The 24,949-nt window shown below is 41.0% G+C and overlaps 1 protein-coding gene and 1 long non-coding RNA gene across 16 annotated transcripts in view; one reads left to right on the forward strand and one right to left on the reverse strand.

Annotated features, from left to right (window-relative positions):
* Positions 1–24,949, reverse strand: part of MDM4 (MDM4 regulator of p53) — a 66,263-nt gene that overhangs the window by 2,989 nt on the left and 38,325 nt on the right. For 7 of the 15 annotated variants that reach the window (XR_012025768.1, XR_012025764.1, XR_012025766.1 and 4 more), the window contains 5 exons: positions 24,479–24,578; positions 22,140–22,300; positions 20,529–20,678; positions 18,553–18,633; positions 8,843–16,457 (listed from right to left, as the gene is read on the reverse strand). Coding sequence is in view for 8 of the 15 variants with exons in the window: in XM_072814475.1 (XP_072670576.1) it covers positions 15,882–16,457; positions 18,553–18,633; positions 20,529–20,678; positions 22,140–22,300; positions 24,479–24,578 (1,068 nt within the window). In the remaining 7 variants the exon portion in view is untranslated. Of the gene's footprint in view, positions 1–5,321; positions 7,865–8,842; positions 16,458–18,552; positions 18,634–20,528; positions 20,679–22,139; positions 22,301–24,478; positions 24,579–24,949 lie in introns of those variants that run through there. The other 8 variants (XR_012025767.1, XR_012025762.1, XM_072814478.1 and 5 more) reach the window with 7 other exon arrangements.
* Positions 1,114–10,818, forward strand: LOC140626713 (uncharacterized). The gene is made up of 2 exons (XR_012025771.1): positions 1,114–1,260; positions 6,599–10,818. It is a non-coding gene; the product is annotated as an uncharacterized lncRNA (long non-coding RNA).

The raw sequence follows: 24,949 nt of genomic DNA on the forward strand, positions 1-24,949 counted from the left end.
CAGACTCTCCTGTAGCCCCAGCCCTCCCAACTGTCCCTGACACAGCTGCCTTTCTGGTCTGCCTGGTCTCTACAGGTATGAGCTTGTGAGGCCAGGCTTCGTGCACACTCCAGGTGTTAGCAGGGAGCATAAATGAAGATCTCCTTGTCTGGTGCTCATTCCCTTCCTTTATAATTTAGCCTCTTCCCTTACACAGTTCTGCTCGCCTCCCGGGATTTCCTTCCCCTTGTCCTGTTATCTTCATCTAGTGACTTTCATTAATATAAAAATAACCAGAGCAGCAGAGCAATTTTGTTTAATCCTCCCTTTCCTGTGGCCATGCATTTAAGTCAGCGGTTCCCACCAGCAGCAGGACCCCCTCTACTGTACCTTCTGGGGTTTCTGGAAGGTATAATTAGTACCTTAACGGCTGGGGCACTTGGTGCTTGGGGGCCAGAGATGCTAAATATCCTTACTGTGCAAGGGACAGTCCCTAAAGCAAAACAAAACAAAACTTGTCCTTGTGAAATACTGAAATGGAATGATGGCTAATTCTGTCCTATCTTTCATTTGGCTTCTCTATGCTTCTGTGAAATGAGGATAGTATACTGCATTCACATGACATTACAATTCTTCTTTTTTAAGATTTTTATTTGCTTGACAGAGAGAGAGAGAGAGAGAGAGAGAGAGAGAAACAAGCAGCAGGAGCAGCAGAGAAGGGAGAGGCAGGCTCTCCACTGAGCCAGGAGCCAGACGTGGGGCTTGACCCCGGGACCATGACCCAAGCTGAAGGCAGACGTCCAACCGACTGAGCCACCCAGGTGCCCCTCACATAACCTTACACTACTTTCATAGGGTTGTTGTGGAGATTACAGGAGATAAAACCAAACACATACTTGCCCCATACTAAGCATACAGTAAATGTCAGCGACAACAACTGATTGAGTAAAGGGGATGGTGAGGTAGGAACCAGCATGTCTGCCCATAGAGCTAAGTGCTGGTCCTGAGAGAAGAGCCAGTCTTCTAGGAACCAACCCTGTGACCCTGGTCCTGCTGTTTCTCCTCTCCCAGCAAGGAGGGGTTGCGCTAGATTCTTGGGGGTCCTCTCCACCCACCCTAAATTTTCTATACTTCTGTGTTCCTAAAATGATGCATGACATACCCTTTTGGTTTTCTTTCAGGCTTTTCTGGTCTGGGCCAGCATTCCTAGGTACCAAGTTGGAAGTTGACCTGAGGCTGGATTTCCGCCCTTACCCCCCAATTAAAGAATAAACTTGACAGGTAAAGAGTAAGCAGTGTGTACACTGGATATCACTGCTCCCCCTAAAATCTGTGACGGGGATGCCTGGGTGGCTCAGGGGTTGAGCATCTGCCTACGGATCAGGTTGTGATTCTGGGGTCCAGGACCCCTGCGAGGAGCCTCCTTCTCCCTCTGCCTGTGTCTCTGCCCCTCTCTCTCTCTCTCTCATAAATAAATAAGTCTTTAAAAATATAAAATAAAATCTGTGATGTTTTAAGGGAGGCTCTAGAGACTGGTGGCCTTAACTTCTCCTGACTGTTCCCCTTCCTCAGATAAAGAAAGTGCTTTTTTCCACAGAGCACAGCCTCTTGTGATGGATACCTGTCCATCACTAGACTCACGCCCCAAAGAGATTCAGGGAAAGAGCCGAGGCTTGGCAGTAAGGCGGAGGCTCAGAAATAGCTCCCGGCCACCATCCCCCACTGCTGGGGGAACAGGGGAGAGGCTGCTCAGCAAAGGAAGAACAGCAGTCCAGTTAACAGGAATAAACCAGGGAGAAGGGAACTCCAATGCTTTCACTGAGAGAATAATTTGTAACGGGCTTATAGACAGTCTGAAGGGACAGAGAATGGATGGTGGAAATGGACAAAATTTAAAAATGGAAATACAATTCTTCTGATGGCTCCTGTGGAGTAAGAGCACCGTTTACTCTCAACTTCTTACTCCAGATTTCCCTCCAGGATTTTTTTTTTTTTAAGATTTTATTTATTTTTTCATGAGGGACACAGAGAGAGAGGCAGAGACACAGGCAGAGGGAGAAGCAGGCTGTCTGCGGGGAGCCTGATGCAGGACTCGATCCCAGGACCCTGGGGATCGTGACCTGAGCCAAAGGCAGACACTCAACCACTGAGCCATCCAGGTGCCCTCCCTCCTGGATTTTATTTTATTTTTTATTTTTATTTTTATTTTTTTCCCTCCTGCATTTTAGAGAAATTTTACAAATGATTCCCTCAAGCACCAGGAGCAAGAATATTTAAATAAAGACTTGAACCTAAGGGGTTATCCTCAGGCCCAATCAACTATTTTAAGGGCAAAAGCCCTTCCTCTTAGATTTGCAGGTTCCTGGTGCCCTCTGGTGGATGACATGGTTACATTTGTGGGTAAGAGGCCAGAGCTCTGATTGGGCGCTCCTCCCTGGGGAACCTGCCGCCCCAGCTCTGATGCCAGCAAGAGGAGGAGGAAATTTCAGCAGCTGTGCACCTCACATGCATGAGCTCTTCTGTCCACCACACTCTGCTTTCCAGATCAGTGAGCTGAAGCTTAGAGACATTATGTGCGAGTAGCTAAGGGGTAATTCTGATTCAGGACCAAGTATCCCGAACTCCTAATGGTAAGAAGTATCGGTCCCTGTCTCCGTGTCTCTCTCTCTCTCTCTCTCTCTCTCTCTCTAGCGCGCGCGCGCGCGCACACACACACACACACACACACACACGGAGAAAGAAGACAGCAGAGTTTTCACCAAAATGTGTCCCTTAGCCACTTTACCCAGTTTCAAGCAGCATATAGCTAGAGTTTTTGAGTTAAAATGTCCCAATTTAGGGCACTAGAAGTTTCACATTTCTTTCATTTGACTCAAATACATGGTTTTATTTCCCACTAGTGACTCAGGCCCAGATTGTGAGGAGGCAAGATGGGATTACCTGGACTAAATGTGTTCATCAGTTAAGTGGTGCTGGATATCACTTCCCTTCTGTGTGTTGGAAGAAAATTGTCTTTAAAGACATGTTAACCTAAAAGAGATTTTTTTTTTTTTTTTTGCACACCTGACCTAAACCTTTAATGAGTCCTTGCTCCTTTCTCCCTTCTCTTCTCCATCTGAGCAAGATGTTTTGTGTGCGTGGCAGAAACATTTGAGGATCTGCCTGAGAGCTAGATGTCCAGTGGAACAAAAACCCATCCTTAATCCCATGACCTTGTCCTTAACCAGTCCATACTCTTCCTCTCCCTCCCCCAAATCTCAATTATAGTTTTAAACTATAGCAGTGATTCTCAGATTGTGGTTCCTCACTGCCTGGGAACCTGACAGAGACTTGGACCTCCCGAGTGGGACCTCTGGATATGGGGCCTGGCAATCTGCCGGCAAAGCCTTCCAAGTGGTTCTGTGTGCTTGCTATAAGGTTTGAGAGCTGCTGTTCTAGAACAGGGTTCTTAATCTAGGGTCCAGGGGAAGTTTTAGGGAGTCTAGACTTCCTCGGGTTTGCATATAAAATTTTACATATATATCAGTTCTCTGGGGAGGGGATCCATCCACCTCTTGACCTCAAACAAGTTTTGAACTACTCCTCTATATGAATTGTTTCATAGTAAACATTCCCGTCTGCATTCACAAACTCTTCGCTTTCCTGTTGCTTTGCCTTAAGATATCCGGCTTTCCCCCAGAGAATCTTGTGGTCAGTTTCCCCTATGCTGTATCCAGGCCATTACCCCTCCACAAAGACATCTCTGCTCTTTTGACACTTGGGGCCCCCCTTTATTGTGTCATCTGCTTATCTTCCAGATATTCCATTCATTCACTATATACTTTGGGTTCCTACAATCCTGTGACCATCCTGGGTAATATATCAGTGTTGTATGAATGACTCATCCAACACCCCAGCCTCACAGGACCCTCCCTCATTGGCTACCTCAACATCAAAAACTTTCCTTTCCATGACACTTGAACCCTCACTCTATGCCATGCTGGGACTTACCCTCACCTAGGATCCTTCCACCTTTGTACCAGTCAGCTCAAATTCACTGTGGTAACACCCCCCCAGATCTCAGTGGCTTCCTATAAAATGTGTTTCGCTGCCCACTGCAGGACAGCCACAGCTCTGCTTCCTGTTCTCGTCATCCTTGGAGCCAGACTGAAGAAGCAGCCCCCATTCTGGGGTACAAGAGCTCCATGCTAAGGGAAAGGACTATCAACTGACTCCCGCAATGGTCCCTAAACTTCTGCTCAGAAGCCGTATACTTGGGGCGCCCAGAGGGCTCGGTCGGTTAAGCATCTGACTCTTAGTTCAGTTCAGGTTATGATCTCAGAGTTGTGAGACTGAGCCCTGCTTTGGGATCCACGCTGGGCACGGAGCCTGCTTAAGCTTTTCGCTCCCTCTCCCTCTGCCTCCTTCTCAAAAAAAAAAAAGAAAGAAAGAAAGAAAGAAAGAAAGAAAGAAAGAAAGAAAGAAAGAAAAAGAAAAAGAGATGACAAGAGAAGACAAAAGAAAAGTAGTAGTAGTATACTTCATTCCCACTCACATTTCATTGACAAGACTGGTGCCATTGGGGCAGAGCGCATAATCCTCTCCAAAGTGTGGTAGAGAGAAGACGTTTTGATAATCCAATCTACCACAATCTTTGAAGTCTTTATTAGAACACCAATCCGTCTCTGAACACAGCAGCCTGTCCTGTCCTTAAACCTGCTCAGTCCACTCCTACCATAGTGTCCCTTCAATTTCATTCAGGCTTTCCATTTCCTATCAGCCTCCTCCCAGAAATAATGATGATAGTTAACCGTCATTGAACACTCCATAGGTGCTGACTTAACATCTATTGCCCCATGATCTGAGGCTTAGAGAAGTTAAATAACCTGTCTTCACTTTCTTCTTCCTATCCTCTAGGTGAGAACCATCACTTCAACTATTAGGGAAACAACAGGAGAACCAGGAAGAATTGAGAGCCCAGGCTGAGGGCATGAGTGCACAGTAACAGCCATCTGCAACTTGTATGATTTTTCTCCTGAAACCCTCAGTGGCTGGGCCTATTGGTTCTCAGCCACAGAGGATTCTCAACTTAAGTGACCTATCATCGTGAGCAGAGGCCAGGGGTGCCACAATGCACAGAACACCCACCCCCACCCCCACCCCAAGAAAATTTCCCAGCCCCCCAAAAATCAATAGTGCTGAGGCTGAGGAGCCTCAGGCCAGAGACAGGATGTCAGGCAATGGCCTCACAGGTTTCCCTGGTCTTTTCACTCCCATTTCCCAGAGTTCCACTTCACACATTCTCCATTCTCTTCAAACTTCCCCCAACTGCCTCCTCCATCAGATTCCACTCTCACCTTCCCTTTTTTTTTTTAATAGATTTTATTTATTCATGAGAGACACAGAGAGAGAAGGGCAGAGACACAGGCAGAGGGAGAAGCAGGCTCCATGCAGGGACCCTGACGTGGGACTCGATTCTGGGTCTCCAGGATCACGCCCTGGGCTGAAGGCGGCGATAACCGCTGAGCCACCCGGGCTGCCCCACCTTCCCTGCTTTCAACCACACTGAACTAACTGGACTTTCTGGTCTTCCAGACACCATGAGCTCCTCACCTAAAGGCCCTTGTACATCTGCTCTTATCTCAATGTTCCCCCCTCTCCCAACTCCCATCCTTCCTTGAGCTCTCAGCTCCTCATCTCTTCAAGGAGGCCATTCCTCAACCCTTGACTAGATGGGGCCTCTCTTCTCTATTTTCCATAGCAGCATGTGTGCTCCTACACAAGCCACAGTGTTTAAAGCCATACCTTTTTTGTTAAGATTTTTATTTATTTATTAATGAGAGACACAGAGAGAGACAGAGAGGGAAGCAGGCTACCTGTAGCAGGGAGCCAGCCCTATGTGGGACCCATCCTGGGACCCGGGGATCACGACCTGAGCCAAAGGTAGACGCTCAACCGCTGAGCCACCCAGGCACCCTATACTATGTGTTAGCTAGTTTTCCTAACCCACAAGAGTGAAGCCACATTCGTCATCTTCACCACAGTATCCCTAGGACCTAAGAATATTTACAGCTCAAGTCTATTTCCATTTGGATCTTCTCATATGCACAAAATCAACACATCTAAAACAAAACTCACTATTTTTTCCGTACCTCACCACCATCACCACAAACCTACCTTTTTTTTTTTTTAAGATTTTATTTATTTATTCATGACAGACACAGAGAGAGAGAGAGAGAGGCAGAGACACAGGCAGAGGGAGAAGCAGGCTCCATGCAGGGAGCCTGACGAAGGCGGAGCTAAGCTGGTGAGCTACCCAAGCTGCCTTTTTTTTTTTTTTTTTTTTTTTAACCCTCAGTGAATGGCACAGCCATCTACCAACTGCCCAAGCCATTAATGACTCCTCTCCTTCCCTCACACCTCTAGGCATTTGTTCAGGAAGTGTGTCCCTTTCACGCACTTCTTTTGGACTTTTGTCTGAGACACAATGGTTTTAAGCAGTGACTGATTCTGTAACTCTTAATTCCCTTGAACAGGTCATTTAGTTCCTCTAAACCTTAAATACACCCATGGGGTAAGAAATGCCAAGTCAGCACCTACTATGTGTTTAGTAAATGTTATCTACTATTCTTCTTTCCAGGCCCACTGCATTTTCTCAGGAACATCATCGTTTCCAGCCAGATTGCTGCCACAACCTATTATCCTTGCTTCTAGTCTGGCCAGCACTCCTGTCCATTCTCAACAATGAAGCCAGAATCTTCCAATAATGTAAATGAGATCATGTCATACACCTGCTTAAAATCCTTTAATGGCTCTCCATTACCTTCAGGATAAGACTCCAACTTCCTGGCTTGGCATAGCACACTGTTATCATCCAGCCCCTCCAACACTCCAGTGCCTTTTCTTGTCACTCCTCCAACCACACACCTTGCTCCAGTCATACGGAACTGAACGTGCAAAAACAAGCCCTGCTCTCACAAGGCACTTCTTTCACTGCCGTGTCCCAGGCCCACGTGGAAACTGCCAGATGTCCCTAAGTCCATTGCTAGGCTGTAGGCAACTTTAGGGAGCTTCCTAATTCACTGTGCTGCTCCCAGTACCAAGCATGATCTGGCTCATATTAATACCAAGTAAGTAATAAGCGATACTGAATTTAACTCCCTCCCATATTTTATTCTGAAGAGGAAAGCAAACAAATGAGTTTAGGGTTGAGGAGGTACATGAGATTATCCCTGCGTCCCCAAACCTGTAATGACCTGAAATCTTTCTAGTAACACTAATTTTAGAAATACCATTGGAGGACGGATTTGTGCGAATTCCAGAAGCCAAACACCAAGTTGGCATTTATCTGCTAATGGCAATTTAAATCAATTACTGGTTTCAGCCTGTCTTCCTCTGGCCTCAAGACTACATTCAACAACGGTTAACCTGCAGCACCAGGACTCAAGATGAGTAAGATGCAAAATCCAGAAAACAAAATGTTATGCAGTTGGAAATCATTACAAAGTACCTTAAAGAAGTCACACAACATGGAAAGGGTTGCATGGACACAGAAACTGGCTTAATCCTTAATCCTGGCTCTAATGCTCCTCTTGCTTCTTTCATTTTTAAAATGCTCTCCCTGGTTATTTCCAGTGTCACCCCCCCCCACCCCCACCCAGGTGCTCCTCATACAGGTGTATACTACGTATTTCTAGATAAAATGGCCTATGAAGTATGCCCCTAAAAGTTGTTCAGTGTGCACCAATCTGCACCTGCTCTGCAGTGGCCATGAGCTCAGGACAAATGACCAGATGTTTCACTCACCTTAACGGTCTTAGCTGTAAGGACATGAGCTTTTGAAAAATGTGGGCTAGCAAGCTCTTTGTGGGCAGGTTTTCTTCAATATCCCTCCACAGAACAGAACCTGAGGGCCACAGACCATTGGCATCAATGAAACTGCTCAAAGTGAATGTAAAATGTTGTGCTTTTTTAAATAAGAGATTTAGTAAGTTTCATTAGCTTTTCAAAGAGGGCTATATCCACCCCCCAATTTTAGAACCACTGCTAGATGGGGATCCCTGGGTGGCTCAGCAGTTTAGCGCCTGCTTTTGGCCCAGGGAGTGATCCTGGAGTCCTGGGATGAGGTCCCACATCAGGCTCCCTGCATGGAGCCTGCTTCTCCCTCTGCCTATGTCTCTGCCTCTCTGTCTCTCATGAATAAATACATAAAATCTAAAAAAGAAAACAACAACAAAAAAAACCACTGCTAGAGACCTCAGCAGATGTTAGGCAGATAAGTGATGAATATATACTTTGTGACAAACCCTCAGTAACTCTTAAACTAACCCCAATTCAAAACACAAAATAGAACCCCCGCACCTAGCACCTCTGTCAACAGAGGCAAATCTGTCATCTCACCATTTGAATTTTCTCTCCAGCAGCAAAGAAGGTAGACAAGATGATATACCTGTGGGCTCCGAAGAGTTAGGTACAGACTTGTGCCTAGAGAGAAGGCTTGCCTTAAATCACTCTATGCATGCAGGGTTCTGTTTTTTTGTTTTGTTTTTTTGTTTGTTTGTTTGTTTGTTTGTTTTAGGCACGCAGGTTTGATACAGTCTAATTCTCAAGGGCTCTAGTTTGCGGAAATTCCACTTGCCCTAACTAGCTCAAGGTTAAAAAAATACTCTGCAAAATCTTGAGGTTCCCTTCAGGAATGGGAAGCTAAAAATGAAACACAATACTCTCATAAGTAATTGGAGTACCAAAAGTCCCCATCAATTTTAAGTACAGTAACTTCTACTGCAAAATCTATTCTTTGTCCCCAAATCAGACTAAAGATTACATATAAAAACAAAGTGAGATTGTGCTATATACAAATTTCCCCAATGATGACACCACAAAATGGCAAAATGAAAAATATTTAATACACAAAAAAAGCAAACAGAATCAACTGGTATTAAGGGCCTTTCATAGTGCAAAAACCAGAAAGATACAGAGTCATTAACTTATTGGTGCTTAAAACTAGGCAAAAACATGTGAAAATGTCTCCTTTCCTTAGTGAGCTGGGGACTATTCAAAAAGTTATTTACATTGCTTTTTTCCTGCCCACTTTATGAAACCATATTTGCTGCACTCCTGTTGATTATGCTTACCTGATCAGATATGTTATTTGGGAAACTGCATGTTTTCTGTATAGTGACAGTGCATTTTAGGCAACCTACTCAAGTGCATGCAGAAAATTTTTGTCCATCCAGACCACAACAGAGCACTTCTACTATCCAAATTTACACACACTTCTCTCAGAACCTAGAAACAGAATTCTTTTCTAGTCAAGAGCTTCAGAGCAAGGAAAGGCTATATGAGTCAGAGGCGCAGGTACAAGGAAGCAACATAGGCTCTGCTAGGCAGGCACTTGAGGGGAGCTTGTGCTCACTTTCCAGGACATGAGGTATTCTGAATATATACCCCAGAGCTTGGTAGAGCCATTTTTTTTAACATGTCATTCAAGGCAGTGTATATAGGTTAAGCTGCTCCAGCATCCTTAGTTTCCATAACAAACTATGAGGTAGAAAGCGTAGTTATGTGTGTTCTGTTAAAAGGTAAGAAAAATGTCAAGAGTGGGACAGACGGTGGAAGGGCCTTACCCCTTTATCCCTATCCAAGGGACTTAACAGTGCCTTGCTACAGACTATGGACAAAGTCCTAGGCAGAGGCTGCTTAGAATTTCTACCTTGCCAAAGTGCCAAGGAACCCAGAAACATTTCATTCCCCTTTTAAAACCTTTTCTATTATTTTTAAAAGGAGGAAGGAAAAATATGAGAGGAGACATTTTATAAGGAAGTGAAAAACAAGGCAAATTATGGGGGGGAGGGGATGAAGAGCCTCCTGTAGGAAGAGGGAAGGCTGCCCTCAGTTTCTTAGTGCTGAGACAATAGGGGTGCTCTTTCCCGTTTCTCATCATGGACACAAAGGAAGCCTCAACTACAAGCTGTTTTTTATTAGATAGTAGCTCTGATGTCACAGCTTCTCTTCCTTATCCACCACCTACCTCCGCTAAAGAAAAAAATTCCCCAGAACTGACTGGAACAGAGGAATCTTATCCAAAGATACTATGGTTGCAGCAACCCAAGGGATGATACAGAAGGCCTCTGATATAAAAGTAATATCCAGAAGTAGATCACTTTGAACTCTGAGGAAAAAAGAGCAACAAAAAGGGAAGAAGGAAAAAAGGAGAAATCTATGACATTAGTTACTGTTAAAAAAAATGCCTTGGGATAAGACATTAGGTGCTCTAATAAATTGTCAGTGTCATAGGGATGTCAATTTTCAAGAAAGCATTTGCCAAATTATAGCAACTATTCTGAGAAAGGAATTGCTCTGACAGCACTATTTGACCCTTTTTAAGATCCCTGACCCATTCTACCCCAAGAAATGAGGACTACGCCTTGTTGCCCTATGCTCCCAGATGACACTGAATATGGATCCAGGGTGAAGAAAAACAATCTGCAGGAGAAGCAGCATGGAGGACTTCAGATAAGCTACCCAGAAGTATCAGCTACCTATGTCTGCAGACACACAAATCTGCAACATTTTCAGTCATTTGAAAAGCTCTGATACAGGCACAGTAAACCCAAGGGGTTCTTAATATTCTATTTTCTTTAACAATGCCACATTTGCCAACAATGACGTTACTTGGGATTGCACATTCCTTCTATCGAAAGATCTCAGAATGCTGGGGGGACCCGCTCCCATAGGAGAGAAGAGATCTGGTGGCTCCTTTAAAGGAAAACTGTAGCAATGGTGACCAAGGAAAGCACTGTCCACTGATAGGACATATCAGAGCAATCTGGAAAAAGTGTCCTCAAATTAGATCAGGGGGTCACCTGAACCACTATCTCAGACACTTTCAGTTTAGCTTTAGAGCCTCAGTATCTCTCCTCATATGCTAAACGGCAACTGTACTAATCACCATCTGGGAGTTTCCAGCAAAGTAACCTCAACATACCCTATGGCAGTGCAAAATTCCACACATTTGTAAACACTGTACTTATTGCTTTTGGCACAGGGAAGAGCTTATAGGTTCTTTATCTTTGAAGTGAAAGTTCAAAACATAGCTAGTTCCTATTCTATAGCCACTTTCAGCAAAGGCATTAGCAGTCTTGATACTATATGTGCATAATATATACCCATGAATGAAGAGAACCATCAAAATAAGTTTTTCTTTAGGATGCCAATCAACAATTTAAATGGATACTTGGCTAAAAGGAAAACAATGGCTTCACAGTATCTAAAGGCATGTACTTTCAGAAGTTCACATGACTCTGTGGGAAAAAAAAACAAATATCTGGTTAAGAAGTTTCCTCCTTTCTAAAGAGAACCAAGAGATAACGCTACGATAGTTTCGTAGAATCCAAGATCTAACATTCATCGATTTCTCATCAATGACTGTTCAAAGGAGCCAACAATGCACTGAATTAACATTTACAAAAAAATGTTACAAATGATCCTGACCTTTAAAAATAAATTCTTACAAACAACACAATGTTCCACAAAGCATTATATACACCTAAGTATACATAAATTATTATTAAAACAACTACATATTTCAAATGCTTGGCAGTGATTTCATCTTATATTAGAAAAGTTCATGGCAGTTTGTAAGCTGGCTCGGCAGACACAGACCCATTGGTTCAAGCCTAGGATTGTGAATCTTTGCTATTTCATAGGTGGACTGTGGGGAAATGGCAATATGCAGCTGAAGGCTTCGTCTTAAGATTTTCATAAAGTCTGATTTAAGTATTTAACACAAAAGCATAGCAAATATTATACGTATGGTGCAAGTACAGTAACTCATTCATTAACTCAATGAGACAGGAGACATTTTTGGTATAACCTAGAAATTCATGGTTTTTCTAAGGATTTGTCATTTTTGCTGAGCTTTCTGTCCAGGATAACATGGTCATACATATTAAATGGCAATTAAAATAAGAAATTTGGTGCTAGAGCACCTGGCTGGCTCAGTCAGTAGAGTATGAGTCTCTTGATCTCAAGCTCCACGCTGGGCGTAGAGATTTACTTTAAAAAAAAAAAAAAAAAAAAGGAAAGTAAAGAAATCTGGCGCTAATGCAGGATGATTTCATTAATCACAAGATCAATCACAAGTCTATGATGTGATGCAGCAGAAACAAACAATTCCACTGCACCTAGTTTAGCAGATCCTTTCCTCACAATCAAGATTTCAACTCAAGCACCTGAGAGAGGGGGAGACAAGGAGACAAGTCAGATGGGCCGCTGGAAAAGAGGGATAAACTGGCAGCTTATTCTAACCACAACTAAAAGATAAATGGTAGTGTGTAGAAATTAAGAGTTTATCTCAAAGAAGTAAAACTACGAAGACTTCACATACAAACCATGTTTCGCTTTCATGGCAGTGAGTAAAATAAAACTGTACCGCAGTGGCATTGAAAAAAAAAAACAAAATCAAAAATGAAATCAAGATGGTTTAAAGTCTCTTGCAAGTAAAGAACTGCTCTGACAACACTATTTGGCTCTTTGTAGGATCCTTGGCCCATTCTACCCCTAGAAATGAGGACTCCTCCTTGCTGTCCTATGCTCCCACAAGACATTAAATATAGATTCAGGGTGAAGCGGAGAAGCAGCATCCTAGACTTCAGATAAGCAATTGAGGAATATCAGCTCTTGCCCTATAAATTGCAGTCACTCACGAGGTTCCTGCTAGAGGGACAGTAAACCCACATGTAGTTTTATTCTAATATTCACAGCTCAAACATGCAGCTTGGGATCTTCTAAGCAAAGTATTTAGTGGTAACAGGAACTGTATAAAATCCCAAGTGAGCAAGGGGTAAAGGAAAGCTGAGTAGCATAAAGAAGATCCTGTGCTAGGCAAGGATGTATGAAAATTAACATCAAATATCTACAAATAAATACAATTTTTAAATTTTTCCTTAAGTTCTCAAAAAAACTGCAGCTTTACATAAGAGGAATCAGAGGGTACAAGTGCAGATCCCCAGCTCTTCCTTTCCATCCTTTAAGTCATCACCTGCAAAAGCCCCTAACTGGCAAAAATCAGACAAAATTAAGGGCTATCAAACTATTATGAAAAGAGAAGCACTAAGGACAAAATAGGGAAGAGAGACCTTTAGCTTGCTGCAGTGGCAGAGCATTCAGCAAGGTCGAATGGAGCACTGAAGTCCGACAACTTGCTCTACTTTGAGGGGGGAAAACTGTCCCTGGTACCTAAAGAGAGCAAGAGTTGGGTTTCCTTCCCTAAGAAGGAAGAATACTGGTTCAAAATGGTTCAGGTTCCTCTGCACCTTCATCTGTCCTCTCCCTTATCTGATTATATAAGAAAAGATGATATTTAGTGGACCTTTTCTCTTTGGGGAAAAGGTGTTTAAAGTCATTATTCTTCCTAAAGTCCTACTTTGGCTGCAAGTCACATTTTGTCAGATTTTAAGACGATGAGCATCTTGAATCCAAATTCAACAAACACCTTTTAAATATTTAGCAAATAATGAGGAGTATGGTTTCAGGATTTACAAGTGACTCGGGTTCTAGTAACAGTTGCATCACTAGCTGTGACTCTTGGCTATCATTTCATCTTTTAGCCTCAAGTGCAAAGTAACAGGGGTTGAGTAGAAGAGTGCATTCTAGTTTTAAACTTCTAGAACTTTTAACAAAACTCCCTGTCAAGAAATTAGGTATGATGCTAAAAGTGATCCTGTTCATTGTACTTCTTGTAAATGGGAAAACCCTTCCTCCTAGGGTAGGGCTTCCCAAAGTGTGGTCTGTGGACCACTTGATCAGTTACCAGGAATACATGTTCTAATGGAAGGATACCCCTGGTAGGGGGCAGGGAGAGACGGAGAGACGGGGAGGCATTGTTTGAGTTTGGGTTTTTTTGTTTTTTTTTTTCCTTTTTTTTTTTTTTTGTAACTTCTGCTTTTCTTAACAAGCAACCCAGGTGATTTTTCAATCCATAAATTTGTTAATTCTAGGGCCATGGTCTTCAAAATCTCATATGCATACCCATGGGTATACATCAAGATTTCTTCCATGGGGAGGGGCACTTGGGTGGCTCAGTTAAGCAGCTGCCTTTGGCTCAGTTTGTGATCCCAGGGTCCTAGGATCCAGCCCCACATTGGGCTCCCTGATCAATGGGCAGCCTGCTTCTCCCTCTCCGCCACTTGCGCTCTCTCACATGTACTTACTCTCTCTCAAATAAATAAAATCTTTTTTTTTTTAAAGGATTTTTTTCCATGGGGACAGCAGACAAGGATATGGATAAGCACATCAGCTTAAAGATCTTCAATTTCCATATGTATTGCTCTAAGACTACGTGCTCAGATAAGGATTCTTCAGATCTAACATTTTTCTTTAATTATTTTCATTTTCACAACTGCTATGTTCCGAATTTCCAAAAGAAAGGCTGACTCTCGCCCATCTAGAATCTTACTATGGGGCATTGCCTCAGAATGTAAAAAACACTCTGGAGACAATCAAACAAAAGAACAACAACAACAAAACCAGAAAATTCTCAAGGGACAATGAGGACAGAGTAAAGCAGAGAGCTTAGTTTAAAACTCTGTACCACATCGATCTTAGGACTATAATTGAGAAGGTTGTGCCAGAAATGTGTTAATGCATTTATTTGAATTAAAAATAAAGTCAAACATCTTCTGCATGAAAATGAAATCTGATCTGGCTGGTGAATTTTAAAATGAGAACAGGTTTTGCTACTTTAAATGATAGGACTTTTCCTATAAATTCCATCAGCTAAACCTACAGCTAGCTCCAAGGCTTTGAGAAAAATATTTTTAAGGCACATATACAATATATTGGATAGAGTATCCTTTGTAAGTACTTAATTTTAAAAATTTAGAGGTCACATTAAACGCGTGCAAAAGGAAAACTAACCTAGAATGACAGCCAGGAAATGGGAGGAGGAACTGCTTAGAAAGGGGCACAGGTGAACACTCTAAGGGGACAGAAACGGTCCAGGGCTTGTTTTAGATTGGCTGCTCAGATGTCTACAACTCACCAGAAAAGAATATTGTTTGCTAATCATATCCCAAGGTGTAAAATGTGCAAAAGACTATATATATTTTTTCAAAATTCTTTCAGAGGTATGTTAGCAAAAATGCTCAATACTTGGAACGCCTGGGTGGCTCGGAGGTTGAGCATCTGCCTTCAACTCAGGGCATGATTCTGCGATTGAGTCCCACATCGGGCTCCCTGCAAAGAGCCTGCTTCTCCCTCTGCCTGTGTTTCTGCCTCTCTCTGTGTGTCTCTCATGAATAAATAAATCTTAAAAAAAAAAAAAAAAAAAAGCAAGCTCAATAACAGTGTTCTAGGCACACATGGAAGAAATCTCGTTTTCAAGACTTTTCTTTTGGCTTATCCAAATTGTGCAGCCTGACTCCAACTATAAAGTGATCTACAGCACTACATAACTTCACTAATCAAATTACTTATGTATTTTTCATTGTTAGCTCTAATATTTTTCTAACAGCCACCCTATCTTGATGCCTAAGAACATTCCATAACAGAAAAAAAAAAGAACAGGGAATAAAATTAACTGAAGAAATAATAAATCTTCAAGTAACTTTGTAAGCGAGTGAATTAATGTACTTTTGTTTGTACTGGGAGTTGCTTTCTCCCAGATCCTCATCTTTAAAGAGAGTAAAAGTAATGAACGTATTGTTTCATGTTAACGGGAGTCCCCCAAATTGACAGTCTAGTTCTAAAGAACTCATTCTCAAAATTCCTCTACGTATAGAAGCAAAAATGTCGTGAAACACAGATGTTTACATAAATAAATAAACAGATGCAGTGGGTTATGCTGAGTAGAGATGCTGAATACTGACATTTTGATACATGCCCTAGCTCTGTTAGTATTTCTCTACAATTCACTGAGTCAGCTATGCTATAAAAACCTTAATCACCAACTGAATCTCTTTCTTGCATATAGGGCATGAAGCCCCAGCCTTCTTCAATCTTCTGGCACAGTGAAAACAAGTGACAAGATGGCCTGTCCTCCCATGAATAATGTTCCCGTCTCGTGGTCTTTTCTCACACAGACTACACGGCTTCAAGAGATTCTGGCAATCCTCCATGTTTTCTGTATCTGTTCTCTGTTCAAAAAGGTTATCTGATGGTTCTCCCATGCTTGATATGGTTTCTTGGCTTTCAGAACTGTGGGCCAAATCCAAGAATTCCACTGAGTTGCAGGGATCAAAAAGCTTGGGGTTTTTTTCTTCCTTTGTACATACATCTTTAGGCCTAACAACTGGAGCTGATATGGTTCTTCGGCAATCAGGGACATCAATGCCTTCATTTTCCTTCTTCTCGGGTATGGCAGTGATATCAGACGTGGAGAGAGAATGGGTTAACTTAGAGCAATCTGAATACCAATCCTTCCTCAATGCCCAGCAACGAAAACAGTACCTCTTGCTTGGAGAGTTAAATTTCTTGCACTCAGTACACTGCCACTCATCCTAAAACGACAAGTGCAGCCAATTAATAGTCAGTGGTGAACATGAAACTGAGAAAAAGGGAGAGTAGGCCAAATCTCAACATCTCACCAAGCTAGTCAGAATCCAGACATTCCACATCAGTGGTCTAGCCTTGCATGTGAACAAATCCCACAGCCACATGTAAGAAAGTCTTGAGAAGTTTTACAAGGACAGTGACACAATAGCCATTTCTTTTTTTTTTTTTTTTTACAATAGCCATTTCAAGTCAAAATATGAAACAGCTATCTTTAAGAAAGCTAAACTCATTATTCTGGAGATCTAGCTAGTCTGGATGGAATTTACATTGCTTGCTTTTCCCTGCTGCCTTCTTTTTAGTTCATTTCTCATTGTACAACTTACTCTTTTATTGAGCAAGACACTAAAGAATGAAGAAAAGCTAACATTCCTTCCCATTAAGAAATGTTATAAAATTTGGCAAAAAGGAACCTAAAATTAAAATGAGGTTTGAAAACTACATTACTCAAGCTCTCACACTGCTCTCAGGATCAGAGGTTACAAACTCTATGCCTAAGCCCTACCCTCTGAAAAATGAATGTTCCATCCTTGGATGCCGGTAACTTTTTGCCTACTTCTCCATATTCAAATTAGGAGATACTAGAGCTCAACGAATTTTAAATGCCTTGCTTAATGCAAAGGTAGCTACCTAGAACAAGAGTATTTAATGTGGATAACTGCCTGGTTTTTTGACAGGACCAATGATTTGACACAGGCAGACTTGGTAATTTTCGGAATGAAGGCTGCACACTTCAAGTTTAGAAGGCATAACTCAACTGCCTAGGCCAAGAGACAGGGGACACAATAATCTATTAAACTGGATGGTCCTAGGGGCACCTGGGTGGCTCAGTGGTTGAGTATCTGCATCTGCTCAGGTCATGATCCCGGGGTCCTGGGATCGAGTCCCACATCAGGCTCCCCACAAAGAGCCTGCTTCACCCTCTGCCTATGTCTCTACCTCTCTGTCTCTCTCATGAACAAATAAAATCTTAAAGAAAAAAATGAAATGCTATACAGATACTCAAAAGGACTTCATAAAGACTTAGAACTCATAACTAATGGTGTGTCACAGTCTAATTGGCATCACTTTTTCTTCTTTAGTAGTACATAAAATAATAGGGCTTATTAAATTCAATGGCATCTTTGATTTGATGAAATACAGTCTATTTGCTTAAATAGGTTTTCTGGGCCCAAGTAGCCATAGAAGTCTGATTAAGATGGAAACACTTATCTCTGCTATTTGTATTATGGTCAAGAACACTTAATGGACCAATATATTCCACCTTATTACTTAGCTATGCACAGATTAATTTGCAATGCATTATCATAATGGTCAACAGTGGCGGGCTGGGAGTTGGGGGAGGATCAACACCAGAGACAACCTACAACTTTTCTATCCCCAAGCAGCAAACTGTAAAATCCCCTCCCTTCTCCTTCCCCCACCACCCTCCTTTCCAGCAAGTTAGCTGAGGGAAGCATTGAAAGGAAAGTGGAGAACTAGAATGAAAAAAGAAAAGCAAGGTAAGGTCTGAGTCTAAACATCAGTTGTCACATTTGGTGACAAATCCACACCTAATACCTAATAGCTTAATGTTACATGTTCATTTACTAGCCCTCCATTAGTGTAAACTTGTGTAGAAATTAAGTCATTTTCCATTAATTTGTTTTTAAGAAAGCAGTGAAAATATGATCTTTATCCTTGACAAAGAATTTTAGATAGCTTATAGATCTACCTATGGAGAGTTGTTTAGTGGGCAAAGTAGTACAGGACTATTTTAAATAACTCTGTGTATCCACTGCATCACATCCAAAGAATTTTGTTAGCAGGGAGAAGGGCATACAGACAGGCATTTAAGTCACCCCTTTCAAGGTGGGGAGAGGATTAGATCAACTTATTCTCCTCTTCTCCAAATTCTAATACCTCTAACAAGATATAGAGAAGCCAACATGTCTTAACATCAAGGAAAGGGAGATAGAAATGGGGGAAATGGCCTTCTGCAACACAAATGCACTGCTAGAACATTCTCAGTGAAGACGTGTGGTGCAAAACAGCTCCTCATACCTCAGAGGTAACTTCTACATCAGTATCGTCACTTATGGACTTAGAGTCCTCAAGGTCATCATTTTTCCCCACTTCAATCACCTGCAAGGCAAAGACATTTCATTAGTAAGGTTCACCTAGTTAAGATGAGGCTATAACCTGAGAGCAAAAGAGACAGAAGAGCTTCAATTTAAAGCTCACATTCTGCCTCTATCACTAGCACTTAAAAAAGAAAATGGCATAAATGACTGTGCATGCCCAGCTGGCAGCTCAGTAGAAGAAATGATTGAAAAGTGTGCAAAAGGGTCACCAAATACAAGAGGGTACCCAAATGTATGATCTGAATTAAAATAAACAGTATCAGAATAGGAAAGCTACAAATCGTTAAATGTGGAAATTTTTTATTTTGGGAATCTAGGCAGGCAGACACAAGAATAAGGACTGCATGAAAAAAATGAAGTGAAAGACACTACATAAAATAAGGACCTGAGATGTGAAGAATGAAAACAAAGTATTTTATGAAAAGTAAATTTCGTATTCAAAAGTAAACCTAAAAACAACAAAAAAGTAAAACTAGTTATGTGATACTCTGGTTTTCCTATAAAAATGTGCCCATGGACCAGGAAACAAAGTCAAGAAATATGGGAAGTATCTTCTAAATTTTTAAATTTAGAATTTAAAATTCTAAAAATTAAGACCCTATTTTGTGATCTAGTAAATGGAGTAAAATTAATTATGGCACAACTAGGAACCTCAGTATGGCACACAAGTTTCTCACACAAGTTCAAGTATTTAAGTCCCATCTCTCTCTTTTTTTTTTTAAGATTTTATTTATTCATGATAGACATAGAGAGAGAGGGGGGGGGGGGCAGAGAGAGAAGCAGGCTCCATGCCAGGAGCCTGATGCGGGACTCGATCCCGAGACTCCAGGACCACGCCCTAGGCCAAAGGCAGGTGCTAAACCGCTGCGCCACCCAGGGATCCCCCAGTCCCATCTCTCTCAATGGAAGTTTCCAAATGTCACCTTTGTCTTCTTTCAAGCCACTTGCAGTCTCTTCTAATGCTACTCATACAATTATTCTAGCAGGACCCACGCATCAATCTGCCTACAGACATACCAGGATATCCTTCAGGAACCCAAATCACTATGAAGATCTCCTAAAAAGATGAACCTATTTAGGTCTGTGTTTTGCTATATTTACTCAATAGATGTTTACTAAGAATCTTGTCAATGTCAACATTAGATCTGCTGTCCAATTTCTTTTGAGACTTGAGCACATGTTTCTATGACTCTTTACCTTGGTGTACTCACATCATGTGTATTCAGAGTTCTAATTCTCTTCTTTCCTCTTACTTAAACTCTAAGTTATGTAAGGAGAACTCACTTGTCTATTTCCATTTAGATATGAATGACTATGGAAGATACTGAGATGTCCAAGAACCAGGAAGTGTTTTTCCTACAGGCTGCTGTAGCCATTTAGAACTTTGCTTTGAAGGGGCACCTCGCTCAGTCTATTAAAGCATCTGCCTTTGGCTCAGGTGGTGATCCCAGAGTCCTAGAATCAAGCCCCACATCAGGCTCCCTGTTCAGCAGGAAGTCTGCTTCTCCCTCTCCCTCTGACCCTCCTCACCCAACATTTGTGCATGCTCTAATAAATAAACAAAATCTTTAAAACAACAAAAACAACAACAACTCTGCCCCTTATTAGCAAAGTAAGGTCTCCAGAATAAAAAACTCCACTTCTGAGAGATTAGACAAGTAGGAAAGGGCAGCTTCTTGGTTTTAAGGAAGAAGGAGTTATACCAATACAGTCCTATCCTATTTTTAAGACAGTGTATTTTTAAGACAATGTGAATCTTAAAACTGGATACAGGAAAACATTAAAAAGTAAAAGAGTGGTATTATGTGAGTCTTCTGTGGTACAGAGTCACATACCAGATCTGAACAGATTATACTATGTGCCCATAAATACAACATGAAATTTTTCCAAACATACCTTTTTGTCTCTTACTTTCCCTACTTCTTCACTTGTTTGTTCAGTGTCTGCAGCTTCAACTTTTATTCCCACACCAAACTGCTCTGATACAGATTCATTCAAAAACCACAAGTCATCTGTGGTGTCTGAAACAATAGCAGTACCTATATCCTAAAAGAAAAAAACAAATGTGAGTTTCTGTAGTCAGAGGCTTATCGATGACACTGAACCAACAGAAATGACCCAAAAGTCAGTATCTTCACACATCTCCAAAGAATACCTATAGCCTTTCTTCAGCAAACATCTATTTATTCAACAGGTACCTACCTAGCACCCACTATGTATAAACTAATGAATGGATATAGGGAGCCTGGCAAGGAATTTTCTATTTTAACAGTAAATAAGGTATAACATCTAAGAAACTGTACCAAAGAGCTCAAAAGTTAAAGACTCTGTAATTGCTCAAGTAAAAAAAAAAAAAAAAAAAAAAAAAAAATCCGTTCCCTAAATTCCTTTCCAAAGATAGTACTCGAAGAATCTAGAAAACATTCCATTAACTGTGACATATTACTTCCTTTATGTTCAGTAATGTTTATTGAGGGGTGACTGGGTGGCTCAGCCAGTTAAGCATCCAACTCTTGACTTGGCCTCAGGTCATGATCTCAGGGTTGTGAGATCGAGCCCCATGTTGGGCTCTGTGCTCAGCAAGGAGTCTGAGATTCTCCATCCCTCTGTTCGCTCATTCTCTCTAAATTAATTACTTAATTAACATCTTTTTAAAAATGTTTACTGGAATATGAGAAATACTGATGGTAACTCGTATCTTCTATCCTCTTTCCTGGATTCCTGAACAACTTTAAATATAACCTTCTTTGTGCATTCACCTATGGATATTCCATGACATGCTTTTCTCCAATATTCCTAGGAAAGAACTTAGTATTTTGCCACTATTCTATATCCATTCATTTCCTGAGCAAAAACTCACTGAACTCCTATTGGGTGTCAGATACTTTCCTAGGTACAAGGTAACAGAATAGAGTGCCCTGGACTTACATTTCAGTGGGAGCAAATACATAAACAAAATAGAATAATAGTTTTTCAAAGTGAGAAGTGTAAGAGAGAATATAAAATAAGATAAAGGAATAGAATGATTATGGTTTAAGTTGGGGTGTTAACACCAGAAGTAATAAAAGTGGTTAGATTTTGGATTTGCTTTGGATAAAGAACTGATAACCTGAGTGTGATGTGTGACAGAGAAAGAAATCAATAATATCCCTTAGATTTGGCTGGAATAACTGGAGAGAAGGTAGATTTGTGAAAAAGGAAAGGCTAAATAGAAATGTATGGGGAAAAATTTAGAAAAAAAAAATCAAGAGCTCTGGTTTGAACATGTTAAATGTCAGATCATCTAACTGGAGGTGTTAAGTAGGCAGCTGAATTTAGAAGTTGGGCATTTAGAGAAGAGGTCAGGGCTGCAGATACAGATTTGAGCATCAGATGCACACAGATGGTACTTAAAGTCATAGCACTGAATGAGAATTCTTACAGAATGCAATGTGTGGTCAAGAGTAACCAAGAATGTTACTCTTCCATAAAAAAAACAAAAAGTTCCTCTTCAAATGTGACATTTACCTGATTTGTCTGTAAATCAGTCGAGCCATTACTTCTAGGTGTATAGTTGCTCCTCAGGTTTCCTAAAAACCACCAAGGCAGCCCAGCTACATCCCACTCCTCAAACCCAAGGTCCAGCTTAGATGTCTCATCTTGGGTTAAGTTTTTTATGAAGTCTTCATCTACAGCAGTCAAATGGAAAGGAAAGTAACTACGTACACAACACTAAGAATTAAAACTCACTTTGCAACACTTAACAATCTCTTTATAAGACAGGCAAAGAGAAATTTCTATGGCCAGTATGAAAGAAACCAAAATCAAGTATCTCAGTCACAGAGCCCAGACCACCTCTCGAATTTAGGCCTTGTTCATTAGCAAATGATCATCTGCTTCTAGTATCATTACTTATCAAAAAATCTAAACTCTGAAGGCATTCAAACAATGACATTGTTCTAAGAGGATTTCAAAATGGTCATTTACTGCCATGTTAGGCATTCATACCATGGCAATAACTAAAGAAAGACTTGCTCTAGTACATGATGCCTGATAATAGCTTAATTCACTGAACTGAAAATGGTGGTGGCAGAATGTCCAACCTGAGATAAAAGCAAGGCAGTCCAGACCAAATGGGCCTTCACAAGGTTGTCAAGGCAGTCTCACTGCTACCACATATTTATGGATGTTCCTCACAAATTCATGTTTGGATAGGTAACAACCATTACAGAACACTGAACTCTAGGTTGTCTAAGTAAATATATACCTATGTCCTTTCTGGATCAATGGGCTCTTTTGGAGTTATCTAAGATCTAGAAATATTGCAAACTCGAAACATAAGAAGGCACCACATATTCCAACTAAAAGATCTCGTGTTATACACCCAAATGACATTCAAGGTGGTTACAAACATAAGTTTGTTGCTACCACACATCCCATCTTTTTTTGTTGTGCTTCCCTCCTTTCCTACTTTCTCCCTCTCCTCTACCTCTTCCAAATGCACCAGCCATGCCAATAGCAACCACAGGTGTTTTAATGTGCTGAGGTACATGTGCTTGAAAACTTTTGCAATGTCCCTGTCCCTGTCAGAACAAAAGATGACCTTACCTACTTACAAGTTATGTTGAACTCTGCCCATTAAATTCAGGGGAAAGTTCAGCTTTTTACTTACTCATTACTAAAATTATCAAAACCTAAATTCCTGAGATGATGCCATATTAAAGTTATCCTCGTCTAGTCAAGCTAACATCTTGTAAAGGGAACAGAAACATCTCTTCCATGTATACAAAGCCTGTCCTTTCTACCTACACACATTCCTGAAACTACTAAGCTCTTTACTCTCAAAATGTACAGCACAAACTACGTAATAGTCTCTTGAATTGGTGATTCTTATATTTCAAATAGCCTTCTGAGTAGCAAATTAGCAAGAATCTGCATTTAAGGAAAAAATTACACATTTAATACCATACAGACTGGAATAAGCTCCAAGGCAACTAGGTAGTTCAAAATTCAGTTGCATGATAAATGGATCCAATTTTAAACATATAAAACAATTTCAGCAGTATCACTTTCCGGGATGTTGTTAAAGTCTAACCTGTCATTGCTCCAAGTATGAGCCAGGTACCTAAACTAGAAACTATCATGCCATCTAATACCTCTGAGTAATTTATGATTTTATATACCTTTGTAGGAAAAAGTTTAGGAGGTATTTTCTAAAGCAGAGCTTGGGAAAAACTAAAATACTGGTTAACTCACTTAACCTGACCATAGCATATCAAGGGTGGATATTAAAGATCTTGAGGACCACCATCCAAGGGCAGAGGAACTACTTGGCTTCTAAGGTCTCTAAGGTCTCATTCTTGCTTAGACATACCAAGTATATATCATCTTGGCAAACTTCAAAACTCTACAAAATTAGCCTTTGCCTCAAGCAAACAAACCAAAATAAAAATCCTAACCAGACTGAATATATACAAGTATGTCAAGATTGAAAAGGCCAAGGCAGCTGATTTACCAGGTGGCAAACCGATAAATCTGCAGCAATCTTCTATTAGTATGTTAACCTTCCTAGTCTTGCTCCATCTCAGTAAACACAAGTTGCTAAAAGTGCACTACCATCTCTTCAAAGTTAACAATGGTCACTAAGCTTAAGAAAAAGTATTCTGAAAAGAATGAGTAAGTATGACATATGCTCCCTCCAACTTCATATGCAAAGAAAGTGCATTATTTTTTTTTTTGTGGTCTATAGAATGGTCTCAATTATAGATAGTGCTTAATGTGAATAAATCCCCTTTCTAGATGTCATCAACAAAAGAAGAGGGAAAAAAAGAAAGAAAAAGTCTGTATAGCTTTAATCCAAAACTTACCTTCTCTAGAATTTCTGCATTTATGTTGTGAGGTAGGCAGTGTAGGAATATTGCCTTCTTCCATTCTTTTCCTGGAACTGGAGCTTTCTTCTGCACTTTGCTGAAAAAAAGGGAAAGACTTCTATTAGTGCAGTAAAAATGACTGAGACCAGGGGATGTAGCAGTTCCATTCTGGCTCACCAGTTACTGTGCGGCACAATGGGTTACGCACGAGAAAGAGATCTCTGGAGTTCACAACAGTCATCAGATAAAGGCAACACCTCTCCTCAACCCACTGTGAGCAGAGCTAAGAGAATCCCAAACCTGGGGGGAAAAAAATCTCTGCACAAAAGGCCAAAATCTACTGTTAAAAACAGGCTATCAATCAATATAAAACCTCTAGACTATAAAATTAGGCATAATTCAGAAAACGTGTGAAACCCTCAGCACATACCAAAATGATCATAAAGTTTTCCCAGGTCTGGTTTGGGA

The sequence above is a fragment of the Canis lupus genome, chromosome 38, assembly GCF_048164855.1.
Source record: "Canis lupus baileyi chromosome 38, mCanLup2.hap1, whole genome shotgun sequence".
NCBI classification, from domain to species: Eukaryota; Metazoa; Chordata; class Mammalia; order Carnivora; family Canidae; genus Canis; species Canis lupus.